General features: G+C 36.0%; 2 protein-coding genes across 6 annotated transcripts in view; both read left to right on the top strand.

Annotated features, from left to right (window-relative positions):
- Nucleotides 1–10,067, top strand: part of LOC127437566 (non-muscle caldesmon-like) — a 29,207-nt gene extending 19,140 nt beyond the window's left edge. For 3 of the 5 annotated variants that reach the window (XM_051692566.1, XM_051692562.1, XM_051692563.1), the window contains 6 exons: nt 29–154; nt 2,616–2,684; nt 4,081–4,114; nt 5,664–9,746; nt 9,837–9,894; nt 9,977–10,067. In XM_051692566.1, the coding sequence (XP_051548526.1) occupies nt 29–154; nt 2,616–2,684; nt 4,081–4,114; nt 5,664–5,677 (243 nt within the window). In that variant the 3' untranslated portion in view covers nt 5,678–9,746; nt 9,837–9,894; nt 9,977–10,067. Of the gene's footprint in view, nt 1–28; nt 155–2,615; nt 2,685–2,771; nt 2,805–4,080; nt 4,115–5,663; nt 9,747–9,836; nt 9,895–9,976 lie in introns of all 5 variants that reach the window. The other 2 variants (XM_051692564.1, XM_051692565.1) reach the window with 2 other exon arrangements.
- On the top strand, nt 8,948–12,400 carry LOC127437338 (troponin T, cardiac muscle isoforms-like). Its single transcript, XM_051692175.1, has 8 exons — nt 8,948–9,032; nt 9,257–9,362; nt 9,837–9,894; nt 9,977–10,093; nt 10,208–10,285; nt 11,451–11,564; nt 11,664–11,776; nt 12,295–12,400. The coding sequence occupies exons 1-8, from the start codon at nt 8,948–8,950 to the stop codon at nt 12,398–12,400; spliced, it is 777 nt and encodes a 258-aa protein (XP_051548135.1).
- The last annotated feature ends 941 nt before the right edge of the window (nt 12,401–13,341 follow it).

Genomic DNA, 13,341 nt, shown 5'->3' with positions numbered 1-13,341 from the left:
AAAGTATACATTTCTGCCAATCACTCAGGAAACAGCTGGCCTGAACATTGGCATGGCTGGTCGCATTAACAGCTGGAAGACCAAGACTCCTGAGCAGCAGAAACCCGCTGAACCAAAGCCAGCCCCTGAACCAGACAAACCAGCCACCAAAACAGTAAGGATTGAATGAGTCTTTATAGACATGCACAACCCATTCTCACTCCCGAAGCGTCAAATACTGCCTCTTGTGCAAGAGCCCAGAGCGTCAACAAGTGGACGCCAAAAGCACCCTTTGGCATCAGTTTCTGATGCATTCGGCAAGCGCATTGCTTTCAATGACAAAATTTCATTGTCAAAGACTGACGGGAATCCAATTTTTATCATTGTCAAATTAAATGTTAGGGTATAATTTTGTCATTCTGACATGATATGTTGGTGTATGATTTTCATTATGTTTGAAATCAGCCACATTTATTCACATTTATGCATTATTTTATATACACATTCTGCTCTGCTGAAGTGACCTATTCAGTTCCGGGTGTATATAAATTTACCCAACCCCATTCCTAAACCTAACCAATTATCAACAATGTTAAACATGAAACCTTATTCATGATTTATATCATTTATAACTGGTTAGGTTCAGGAACGGGGTTGGGTTAGGGGATCTAAAATAATCGACATGATAGTGTATTGCGGTTAATCACACGCAATACTATCCGAAGACAGTGACACCTCCCTTTTAGACTGCCCTCTGCATGCATCAGATACAGATGCCAGTGGGTGCTTTTCTATTTGACGCACTGGGCTCTTGCACAAGCGGCAGTTTTTGACGCCTCAGGAGTGAGAACGGGTTGCCATGCAAGAGAAAGTCAAAACTTTGGCTTAAAGGTTAGCAAGCACCTGTGCTCCATGCAATATAAACTATGCTATTTCAAGTCCAGCTTGTGTGATAACAATAAAAAGTGTAAAAAAAAAAAAAAAAAAAAGACTTGCAAGCTAATAAAACAAAGATGTTTGCAACTATTTTTTTTATTTTATCTCAGACAGGAAAATAGTCACAAAACCTTTTATAAATTAAAATAAAAGTAATTACTGGAAATAACATGCTGTTGCAACATTATTTGTTTCCCTTACAACAAATCTTACAGGCTGACAACTTAAATTACCTATATTTATAGAAATATTTTTATTTGAGAAAAAGGAAAAGTACTCACAAATTGTATTAATAATATAAAATATTATGTGTATAGAATAATATGTAGTATGCGATGAATAATGACCATTCTGTACTGGCATATGTTAAAGATTTTAGTTCTAGATTCTAGAATCGGACAGAAGCTTTATATATGTTTAACGGCACTTATTGGCCATATAGTGGACATAAATCTAGTGAGGTACCAGAAATTAGCCAACTCAAAATGAAATCCAAAGGTATAGCAGATTTTTTTTAAATTGCCAATGTTCTTGTCAACCCCTTGGCGAATTTTTGTCTTTGCAACACAAAAACATAAATATTGAGTAGAAATGAATAAGAGGTTAAGCTGTTGCAATTCTGTATCGTTTGTGCTGATGTGTTGGTCTTCTCCTCTCTCTGTCTCTCTCTCTCGAGCTATTTCACATTCACTCATGTTTATTTCAAGCTTCTCTTACCAACCTTTAAGATCAGAGTCACTCTTACTGTAAAACACATACAGTTAGAAGTGAATGAGAGTCTAACAGAGCTCAGTAACTGTATATGAAGGAGACATTGAATACTGTGGCTTGCTCAAACCATCATCTATGACCATCAGATGACCCTCTCTGTGGAGATTTCACTTAAAATGATATATGTGGTTGGAGTCTGCAAAATGTTATAAATACTGAAATACAACACAGATATAGTGTCTAAGAGGGGATTTCTTTTAAAAGTTGTTTTATGCTAGGTTTAGTTCAAACAGAATTCAGCTTAATCAATTTTCATTTGACATTGTATCAGGTTTAACTTAACCAATTCTCTTAGACTGCAAAACATTAGGGAACTTTTCAGTGAAATCAGACAATGCAAAATTCTCACAGGAACAGTCAAGGGTGATTTCACACAGGTTGTTGTCCTAGCAAGAATATATTCAGCTGAACAGTCTATTATATTTTGTATGGTGCATGGTGGCCCTCCAGTGAGTCTTTAATGTATTGCTTCTGACCATCTGTTGGTGGTTTAGATTTAAGAAGTACTACATTAATCAAAATTATTTTGAACTTCCTACAAGCCACTACATAAACTACACTACTGGGCAAAAGTTTGGACACACTTGACTGAATGAATGTTTCTCATTATCTTTTCATGCAAAATTATGAATATGGTAATCATTCAGAACTATATACAGTATATCAAAGTACCATGGTATTGCCATCTGATACCATCACTGTGCAATGGTACAGTCACTGTACTTTTTCCTCTTTCATTACTGATTTTAACTGTCTCTTTCCCACTCCTTTAGACTTGGCCTTTTCCTTATACCTTTCCTGTTACACTTTCCATTGTCTTTCCTCTGCTTCTACTTAATCCATGAAAGGTAAACTTAAATCAAGCTTGCTTTAATAGGCAAAGCCACTGGCAGCCTATTATCTGTGATTCTATTTTGTGCTTTTGACAGGACCAGAAGCCAGCTGATGTAACTAAAACACGTGGTCTATGGGAAACAAAAGGCTCATCACCTGCCAAGGTAAGCAGAGTCAAACATTACACAGTGTACAGTTCGACAAAGTCAAGTAACTTTCCATTTATTCACTGTTTTCCTTGACTTACCCAGAAAAAGCATTGATATAAACCCCCATATCTTGAGGTATCAGTGAGTACAGAAGAAGTGCCTGAAACTTGTTGATTTCACTTTGTTTTATGGCTTGTTATTCACTGTACAAATATTATTAGCTCACCTATACCCGCTTCATTGTTAGTTACTACTCTGCCTAGTCTGTTTCAAAGTGTGGCTGCTCTTCCATCTTCAAGGTTCTGTACCTTCTCAGTGATTAGTTTTGTATGACTTGATTTTTTGTGGCACTGGTTTGATGTACAATGATCCATCACCACACCTGTATCCTTTCACCCCCATTCCAAAAACAATGATCACTTATTTGCAGTGCTAATTTTTCCCTTTTTTTGGTCAACAAATCAAATAGATAAAATTATGTATAAAACACTGTTTATACTGTTAATACTAGTTCACCCAAAAAAAATAAAAAAGAATTCTCTCATCATTTACTTACCCTCATGCCATCCCAGATGTGTATGACCTTTTATCTTCTGCAGAACACAAAGATTTTTAGAAGAATTTCTCTGCTCTGTAGGTCCATTCTATGCAAGTGAATAGCAGCCAGAACTTTGAAGCTCCAAAAAGCACATAAAGGTAGTATAAAAGTAATCCATACTCCAGTGGTTTAATCTATGTCTTCTGAAGCTATCTAATCGGTTTTAGGTGAGAACAGACCAAAATGTAACTCCTAATTCACTGTACATCTTGCAATCATGATTTCAAACACGATTACACTTCGTAGCGCCAACTAGCACTTTGCACATGCGTCAAGCACTAGGAAGTGTAATCAAGCTTAAAATAATTATCTTGTCTAGAGACTGCAATGGCAAAATGTGCAGTGAAAAATGAGTTAATTTTGGTTTGTTTTCACATAAAACTGATTAGATCGCTTCAGAAGACATGGATTAAACCACTGGAGTCTTAGGGATTATGCTACCTTTATGTGCTTTTAGGAGCTTCAAAGTTTTGGTCGCCATTCACTAACATTGTATGGACCTACAGAGCTGAGACATTCTTCTATCCTTCATTTCTGGGTGAACTATTCCTTAAAAGTACCAAAAATTTCTTCTACCTGACTTTGGCCACGTCCACATTAACACATTTTCGTATGAAAACTCTTTGATTTTGCTATGTTTACACCTCTCATCTACACTAGAATGCCATTATCCTTTATGGAAAAAACTCTCCATTAACCGCATAATTTGGAAAACGATGATGTCTGGAAAAATGGAAGTTTCAAACATAAACAGAATAGTGTGGACAGGGCTTTATTTCATATCACGTTCTTGAGGTGTTGCTTTTCTTCCAGGTGTTCACAGCCAGGAGTAAATTCGTCACTAATGGTGAGTGACTTTAGTGTGGGGGGATTTCTTTCTTTTTTTTCAGCAATTCAGTTCCATATACCTATATTTTTTTACAAGGTGTTTGTAAAGAACTTTACATTTGTAAAGTTTACATTTGTTAAGTTCAATTTTTTACATTTGCATTTTATATTTGTAAAGTTCTGATATAAGATTACACAGTATAGGGGAGAGCAGGTACAATTGAAATTAGTAATTATAACTTAAAGCATTATGTACACACAGTGGCTATATCAGGTATGTGCACACACAATTCAATCCTCTACTTTTCCCCAAAATAATGGACAGTTTCAATAAGAACAGTTTTGAGCAAGTTGTTTCATAATTTTAACAATAAGACATTTTAAACAGTTATTGTTATTTCAAAAGTGACTTATGTTTTTGTGTTGTTTTGTGGCTTGATTTTGTAGGTTTGGCCTTGACATTATGTGAATAAATTGGCACAAAAAAAAAAAATTATCCCTGCTCTTCCCAAAAAACGAACAAACTAAAAAAGTGGTGTTGAAGTGGGAGGGGTTTTAACTGACAGCGTGGTGACAGCATAAACTCTACTAATGCACTAACTGTCTTTCTTTAAAAAAAAAAAAAACTTTGTGCATTCTCTTACCGCTGTCTCTCACCCTCCTCCCTTGTACTTCTCTGAGCAGTTTGAGACTCTGGATTGCAGCACTTCTCATGTTATTGCCTCCTTAGGACGAATCGCTTTTGCTTTATTCCTCATTTGTAAGACACTTTAGATAACAGCATCTGCTAGATTACTAAATGTTATTAAATGTAAATGTAAATGTCTTCTAAAGTCATAATCATAACTGGCCAGCACAGTCATAAATCTCTCATTCAAACATCACGCCACATTATATTTAAAGGCATGACCATGTCCTCCTGCATTGGTACTCTGTGGGCTGTCGACGTGTCAGGCATAATTCCAACGTGTTCGATTCCCACTGCACCACCCGTGCAGCATTGTGTGGCAGAGGCCCGTGACGCATCGCATTCCCTGGCGCAGCTGTTCTGTTGTCACTCTGCATGGACGCATTTCACTGCATTAATGCAGTTTTAATATTCAGAGTTAGGGAATGGATAAAAGTATTTTGTGATAGATTGTGTCACATTAACTGCCTTAACACCCAAATGTAGCATATACTTTGGCTAGGACCATGTTTATGTGGTTTAGTTCTTTTAGTAAGAACTTAGGCTATCCACAGCTCTGGTCTTTCAGCTGAATTTGTCCTTGAAAGTCACATAGATGATAACTTGAGACCTCTGACCAAGTCATGTGTGTTTATCTGGGTCATGACACCAACATGTTAACAAACTAACTGGGAACAGGTGAAGAGGAGTGATCTATTTGCTTTTGTGTATTTGAGGATGTGTTGAAAAAGTAAGTTATGAATATGATGTAACTCATACAGTAGCCATGAAGAACAAATGTATCCACTGATTTCTCTTTAGCTCTCTTATTCTTTTTTTTTTTTTTTGTTCACTCACTAACACAGTTCTCTTCTTCGCATTATTCCCTTGTATTTTGCAGGAACAAGAAAATGAAGACATCTGACCAGACCCCAGATCAGGCAAAATTAAAGACGTATCCATAAAATATGCAGTGATTTGTACAGGTGGTTCTCAGTTGGTTTTGCTTTAGGATCTAGATTTTACATGAGACGTCAAGTGGCAACCCGACCCAGTAGCAAAATTGTTTATTGTACAACAAACAAAAGTCCTCAAAATCAAACATTGAAATGTATTACAATTATCATGTAATGCATAGGCCAAACAACATGCAGAATTATTTTAATTTTTTTTCCCACAATTTGGAATGCCCAATTCCCACTACTTACTAGGTCTTCGTGGTGGCACGGTTACCCACCTCAATCCGGGTGGCGGAGGACAAGTCTCAGTTGCCTCCGCCTCTGAAACCGTCAATCCGCGCATCTTATCACGTGGCTCACTGTGCATGACACCGCGGAGACTCACAGCACGTGGAGGCTCATGCTACTCTCCGCGATCCACGCACAACTTTCATTCCACCCCATTGAGAGCGAGAACCACTAATCATGACCACGAGGAGGTTTCCCCATGTGACACTACCCTCCCTAGCAACTGGGCCAATTTGGTTGCTTGGCAGACCTGGCTGGAGTCACTCAGCACACCTGGATTCGAACTCATGACTCCAGGGGTGGTAGTCAGCATCAACACTCACTGAGCTGCCCAGGCCCCCCAATATGCAGAATTGTTAACAAAAATTACTGCAGAATTGTGATTTACCAGCCTGACACATGGAACAAATACTGGGCTATTAGAATTAGTATTAGATATTATACCAAGTGACAGATAAATTTGTGCCAAAACACAATCAAGTCTGATTGCTGAAGCTAAAAATATTGGAAGCATTTTCACCTCCCTTTCAAATAAACGTTCCAGGTTCAGTACAAGTTAAGCTCAATCAACAGTATTTGTGCCATAATAGTAAATAATCAGTTACAGTTAGGCACTTACAATGGAAGTGAATGGGGTCAATACATACATGTAAAAAAATACACATTGTTTCAAAAAGCACAGCCACAAGACAAACATTATATGTGTTTACTTGATTTTAGTGTGATATAATTGCTTATTAACCTTATTTGTGAAGGTATATTCAATAATAGCCTGCAACTTTGTTGCCATAACGATGTAACACCAATAAACCCTGTAAGCGATTTTATCACACTAAAATTATGAAGTACAGAATAACACATAATGTTTACATCTTGTGGCTATACTGTTGAAACAGTGTGTATTTTAATGTATATGGACTGGCCCCATTCAGTTCCATTGTAAGTTTCTCACTGACCCTGGTTTTTGCTTTTTTAATATATATTTTTGTGGTAATCAACATTATGCTACAAATGCTGTCAGTTGAGCTTAATATGTACTGAACCCGGAACATTTCTGAATGTTGATTACCTATTTAGTTTGTTTTGCTAGCTATGCATTAATATATACAGTATGTGTTAGTTGCATTTTATTATTTGCATTTAGACATGTTTTACCCTGCTGTCTGCTACCTTACCAGTTCAGATCGGCAATGTTGTTGGGTCTCAACCAACTAGTTGGGAGCCACTGATTTATGCTTTATAAATTTAATCTGATGAAATAATAAGTAGGAGAGACAGAACCTGTAATAAAGGACAGATATAAGGTTAAAATCATCTTTTGGCTCTGTGCTTGAAGCACACCATTTTTCCTTTTCTTACTGATGAAAAGGTCATTTGCACATTTGAATCATATAAACTCTTACACTACAGTACATCTGAATAATTACAGCTAAATGTAATTATTCATAGGAGATTTTTGCTCTCTTGAGCAGAATTATAATACCTCCCAGTAAACAAAATTCTTGAGCTTAATCTAGCCTTGATTAAAAAAGTTAATTTCCCTGGATATAATTTCCTTCTTTATTATCATTGATTCATTAAATAAACATAATGATGCCTTGAGACTTTGGAACTCCCACTTCTCTCAGTTTAGCCTCATGTGCATGGAGGATCAAATGACTGAATACAGTAGCTGTTAATTTTACCCTCATGATGCAATACTTTGTGATATGTTATCATTGCTGACATACTAACCAGTTCAAGGGGATCACCTCCCCTTGACTCCCAAAACTGATTAGCGAAAACAGAACTTTGTGGCTCAGTTGATTTTTTGTTTTTTAAGTCCTGTTGTGTAGTTCAATTGTCAAGTGTAAATGTTTGAACTCCCATGCTCAATCTAACATATGACTTGTAGGTTTTTGATTGTGCTGTGCTGATCATATTGCTTTTTGCTTTACCAGAAAGTATTTGCACTTAAGCCACACTTTTCCTTGCATAGATAATAAAATTAGGGCTGTGAATCGATAATTATGATTTTTTTACTAATTGGTCGCACAGTTTTCTGTGATTAATCATGATTAATCGTGATTAATCACATTTAAATGATTGTACATGATACATTATAACAAAGTCAAGTGGCAACAGTAAACAAATCATGTTAGAGCTTTTCTCAGAACGTACTTTTGTGTAATTGATTTTAAACAATTGGTTCCAAAGTCATTTTAGTGATTAAATAAAATAAAATGCATTATTAATAATAGTAATAATTCATATTAATATCAATTATTTATAATAAAAATATTTATAATATTTATATTAATTATTTATAAATGCATATTAATATTTCTTTTATAAATAAATACATACATAAAATCCACTTGGTTTGATATTTTATGTAATACAATAACATTCATTCATTTTCAAGTGTGGTTAAGTGTCCAAATACTTTTTTAGGGACACTGTATATCAAATGCCTTGTGTTCAGAGAAGAAAAATAACTTCAGTTTCAGCATTATAAAGTGTTTAGAAGTTTGGTAGTACTATAGCTAAACCCGTGCACAAAATCAATAAAATCCATTAATTTGCTGTATGTCCTATTTCTTTTCTTACAAATTTAAATTGTCAGTGTAAAACACAATGAGTGTACGACTACTGTATTTGCCAAACAAGTTTTCACAGATACATCCACACATACTGTATCTCTCTCACTGTGTGTATTTTGTGCACAGCACTCACAGGTCCAGTAGACCATTTGGCATTTGTCTACTTTCAAGAAACTGCTTTTCTGTGAATGTGTTGGGTTTCATGGGGCAGCAAAACAAGGCCAGCTATGAACAGGTTGTATAGAATGTGTGCTTTTAGAATTTCACTGAAATGCATTCGAAGGTCTAACAATAGACGAAGCCTCTCTACACACACACACCAATGAGAGGGCAATGTGGTCACGTGGTCTGTTAGTATGTTAGCCTTAAGACTGAGTCACCTGCCTCAACGCTGCACTCTAAAGGAGAGCTGCTCCACCTCAGAGATTGACAAAGAACCTGGTAAGAGGAATTTTGAGATAAATAAAAATAATTCTTTAAGTTTAGGTATTTTCTCCCATTTTTTTCCATTATAGGAACATTTAGCTAGAGTTCATTACATTCAATTCTTTATGTAAATGACAATAACATGGACCATCCACAAAAGTGCTTTTCAAAATATTTTAGAGGGTTGTTTGCTCAAATATATTGATATACAAGTTTTGCACACTGATGTTGCTCTGTAGATGTGTTAGTAAATGTAGATGCAGATTGCCCATCTAACCTGCTTGTAATGTTTGATGGATTGACAGACATGTCTGATACAGAAGATGTGATGGATGAGGGGGTTCAGTGAGTAACAATATTTTAATTTCCTCAGTTTGCAATGTTTTTGATTTTAGCATTTTAATAATAGAATAGAATGGAATAGAATCTGACAGTAATCAATGACAAATGATTATAAACCATGCAATTAATTTTGTATGTATTGCATTTTCACTTGCAAATCTTTTGTTTCTCTTTTGTCTGTGTGTGTGATTTTTGTCCAATTATTTAAAAAGGGAGGAAGGTATTGTATCACATGGCATCACGTGCAATACGTTCATTTGTTCCACTAAAATAAGTTATATTACTGACTTGAAATTGCTTTTTTATGTGCTTTTCTTTTCATTTCCATTGCTGTTAAAAAACAACCAACTCTCCAAATGTAGTGGATGACTCCAAGTCTAAACCAAAGTGAGTTCCATTATATTCTTCAAACAATCAGATGTATCTTTCGAACAAACTGTTTGGTTCCTTAACTGTGTCATAATCTTTTATCCTAAGGTTTCTACCAAATATCCAAGCACCAAAGATTCCAGAGGGAGATAAAGTAGATTTTGATGTAAGTCTGAGATTTTCTATCTGTGACATCCCGTTTAATCTCACACACACTCTCTGTAACCTGCAGCATTTGTATGTAACAGGACATCCACCGTAAGCGTCAAGAGAAGGATTTATCTGAGCTGCAATCTCTTATTGAAGCTCACTTCATCCAGAGGCAGAAAGATGAGGAGGAACTTATTGCTCTGGTTAACAGAATTGTGAGTTTCTCCTATTCTCTTACTGAGCATTTGTTTATTGCTGATGTAAATGTCTTGAGTTTATACTCCTGTTATGCAGCTCCTTATATATATGTAAATGCTGTGTTTTACCAGGAGAATAGGCGTGCCGAGAGAGCCGAGCAGCAGAGAGTACGAGCCGAGAGAGAGAAAGAGCGTCAGGCCAGACTTGCCGTGAGTGCCTGCAGATATTAACTGTCACCACTTTCTGTCTTTGGCATAGACACTTGCTGCTTATTTCAACATGGACCAAATCCTTACGAATAAAAGACTAAACTATTAGAATTCTCAATGTACAATGTACAAACTTAAATGTACAAATGTTTTAAACTCAGGGCTGCACTCTAAAAAATAACTCTTTGGCTGAACTTGATTCAGTCATGGACAGTGGTTCCACATGTTTAAAATGAGTTTTCTTAAATACTTCAAGTAGCGTGAACCTAATTGAACAGAGTAAACTGAACTACTGTAAATTAAATTCAAACCTATTTCTGTGATTAACTAGTTAGTACAGTGAATGCTAGCATGATAAATGCATGCTAATGGGAAACACTATGCTATGCTTAGCATTGCAGTTGCTTAAAGGGATAGTTCACCCAAAAATTAAAATTCTCTCATAATTTACTCACCCTCATGCCATCCCAGATGTGTATGACTAAATTTCATCTGCTGAACACAAATGAAGATTTTTAAAAGAATATCTCAGCTCTGTAGGTCCACTTTGGCATATCACGGCCGGCACACCGGGAAAAGTCTCGGTTCTCCCAATGGCCAGTCCGCCTCTGAGAGTAACATAAAAGTGCTCCATATGACTCCAGTGGTTGAATCCATATCTTGTAAATTGATACGATAGGTGAGAGTGAGAAACAGATCAATATTTAAGTCTTATTTTCCTTCACTTTCACTTTTTCCCTCTGTTTTTGGTGATTCACATTCTTCGTGCATATCGCCCTTCTGGGGAGGGAGGAGAATTTATGATAAAAAATTACTTAAATATTTATCTGTTTCTCACCCACACCTATCATATCTGAACACACAGATTTATTTACTGGAGTCTTATGGATTACTTTTATTCTGCCTTTATGTGGATTTTGGAGCATAAAAATGTTGGCACCCATTCACTTGCATTGTGAGGACCAACAGAGCTGAAATATTTCTCTAAAAATCTTAATTTGTGTTCTGCAGAAAAAGAAAGTCATACACATCTGGGATGCCAGGAGGGTGTGTAAATCATGAGATAATTTTCATTTTGGGGTGAACTATCCCTTTAATGAGTAAACCAAAGATACATAATTAAAAAAAAAAAAAAAAATCATTTTAAAATCTAAAATCTTTACAGGAAGAGCGAGAGAGAAAGGAACAGGAAGAGCACAGAAAGAAACATGATGAAGATGCCAAGAAGAAGAAAGCTCTCACTAACAAGACCCATCAGTACGGCGGCATACAACAGAAGGTCAGTGTGCACTATATTTAAGACCATAATATTCTCAAGTCACATGTTCATTCTATGCTGATATTCCCATTAATGTTATAATTATTGTTGGACCAAAAGGGTGAAGGACGCAAAGGTGCCAAGAAACAGACAGAAAGGGAGAAAAAGAAGAAGATCCTGGCTGAGCGACGAAAACCACTTAACACTGACCATTTGAGTGAGGACAAACTCAAGTACGAGTCTTTTTACATTCACATTATGGACTGTTCTACAATATGCTAAAGACAAATCTCAGAAGCCACATTTTCTGCTAACAGTAATTTTAATTCAGGATTCTGACAAGTGAAATCAAGGAATTTCATGTCTTTTTCATGACTTTTCCAGTCGTTCATGGTTACTGGATAAGGCTTTTTAAATGTATCATTCTATTGAAAGTACTCAAAAAGAGAAATTTTTAGCAAATAGAAATTTTAGACATGCATGAATAGAAAAAATCTGTATTGACTACAGAAATTTCCATGTATTTTCCAGGCCTTGAAATCACAATTTTAAAATTCTGAGGTTTTAAATGACCCTTGCAACCCTGTAAATTTGATAGTATTCTAAGACTTCTTTCTTTCACTGTCCGCTGGTTGATAGTTGTCATTTACCATTGATCTCTCCTTAACCAGTTAATATTATGAGAAACTGCACTCAATATCTCAAATCAACTTTCAAAAAGAAATTCTGCCATTACTGTCACTCTTTGCAGGGATAAAGCCAACGAGTTGTGGCAGTGGCTGATGGAGCTGGAGGCAGAAAAATATGATCTGAACGAGAAATTTAAACGGCAGAAATATGATGTAAGTGATGTCTAAATTTATTAAGATCCAAGTAAATGGTGACTTTCCAGGTTTAAGATGTTGGTACAGCCCATCATGGTTTTCAAGAAAGAAAAAATCTATCAAACATCAAACAGAATGACTGCTTTAACTGTATACCCAGATCCATTATGATGCAGGGGTGACCAAAGGCTGTCCCTCACCCATTTTTTAAACATTTGTTACTACGCAAAAAGGCAAGATATGCTTCAAACGACCTGAATTGACTTCAAGAGTAGAGAACTTTACAGAAGAGAACTAGTGATCAGTTAAACAATTTGCAATATGGTACTTTTGTAGTGCTTCTGTCAAACTGGTTGTTTTTGAGCACAGTTTTACAGCAAGTGATGGTTTAAAGGTGCACTCAGTATTTTTATTTGATTTTTTACGTCGTTTTGGCGCTGGCACTTAGTAGCTTGGATGCAGAATCATTCAAAATCAATAGTTTTCAGGTAGATGCCTTTGTACAAATTCACTATTCACAGTCAGCCATGGTTAATTTAATCCATGAGTTAAATTGTAGAATAACAGGGCAGTTACTGAAATTTAGAGTAGTATTCAGCTGGTCATGTGATTCTAAAATGGCAGCCCCCACAAGAAGACCCTCTCGATGTAAAATATAAAGCTTTTATAATGTTACTGATATGACTGGAGTCTTCATATCTTGAGTGGTCATGATTTTATACGTTTCAAAATTCTTTAGGAGTAAAACTTATTTAGGAAAAATATTACTGAATGCACCTTTCATTTCAAATAACTCTATGGCTTGAGGTCTATTCCAAGGTAAACAGGTTGTGTTCATTATCACTGCATCAGCTTTTGATCCTGTCTCACAGATTAATCAGCTCCTTTCACGGGTCCAGGATCACCAGAGGTAAGAATTACAAGCTCACAATCTCAAACTGCTTTGTGTGAGTCAAATTAATTTAAAAGCCACA

This window comes from Myxocyprinus asiaticus, chromosome 48, assembly GCF_019703515.2.
Source record: "Myxocyprinus asiaticus isolate MX2 ecotype Aquarium Trade chromosome 48, UBuf_Myxa_2, whole genome shotgun sequence".
Classification (NCBI taxonomy): domain Eukaryota; kingdom Metazoa; phylum Chordata; class Actinopteri; order Cypriniformes; family Catostomidae; genus Myxocyprinus; species Myxocyprinus asiaticus.
This window is presented reverse-complemented; position numbering and strand designations above follow the sequence as displayed.

Excerpts from the sequence above, each read along its gene's own strand:
- LOC127437338 (XM_051692175.1), top strand. The coding sequence starts at position 8,948 with ATGTTAGCCTTAAGACTGAGTCACCTGCCTCAACGCTGCACTCTAAAG. Across the intron at positions 9,895-9,976 it reads GAGATAAAGTAGATTTTGAT|GACATCCACCGTAAGCGTCA; the intron begins GTAAGTCTGAGA and ends TGTATGTAACAG. Across the intron at positions 11,565-11,663 it reads ACGGCGGCATACAACAGAAG|GGTGAAGGACGCAAAGGTGC; the intron begins GTCAGTGTGCAC and ends TTGGACCAAAAG.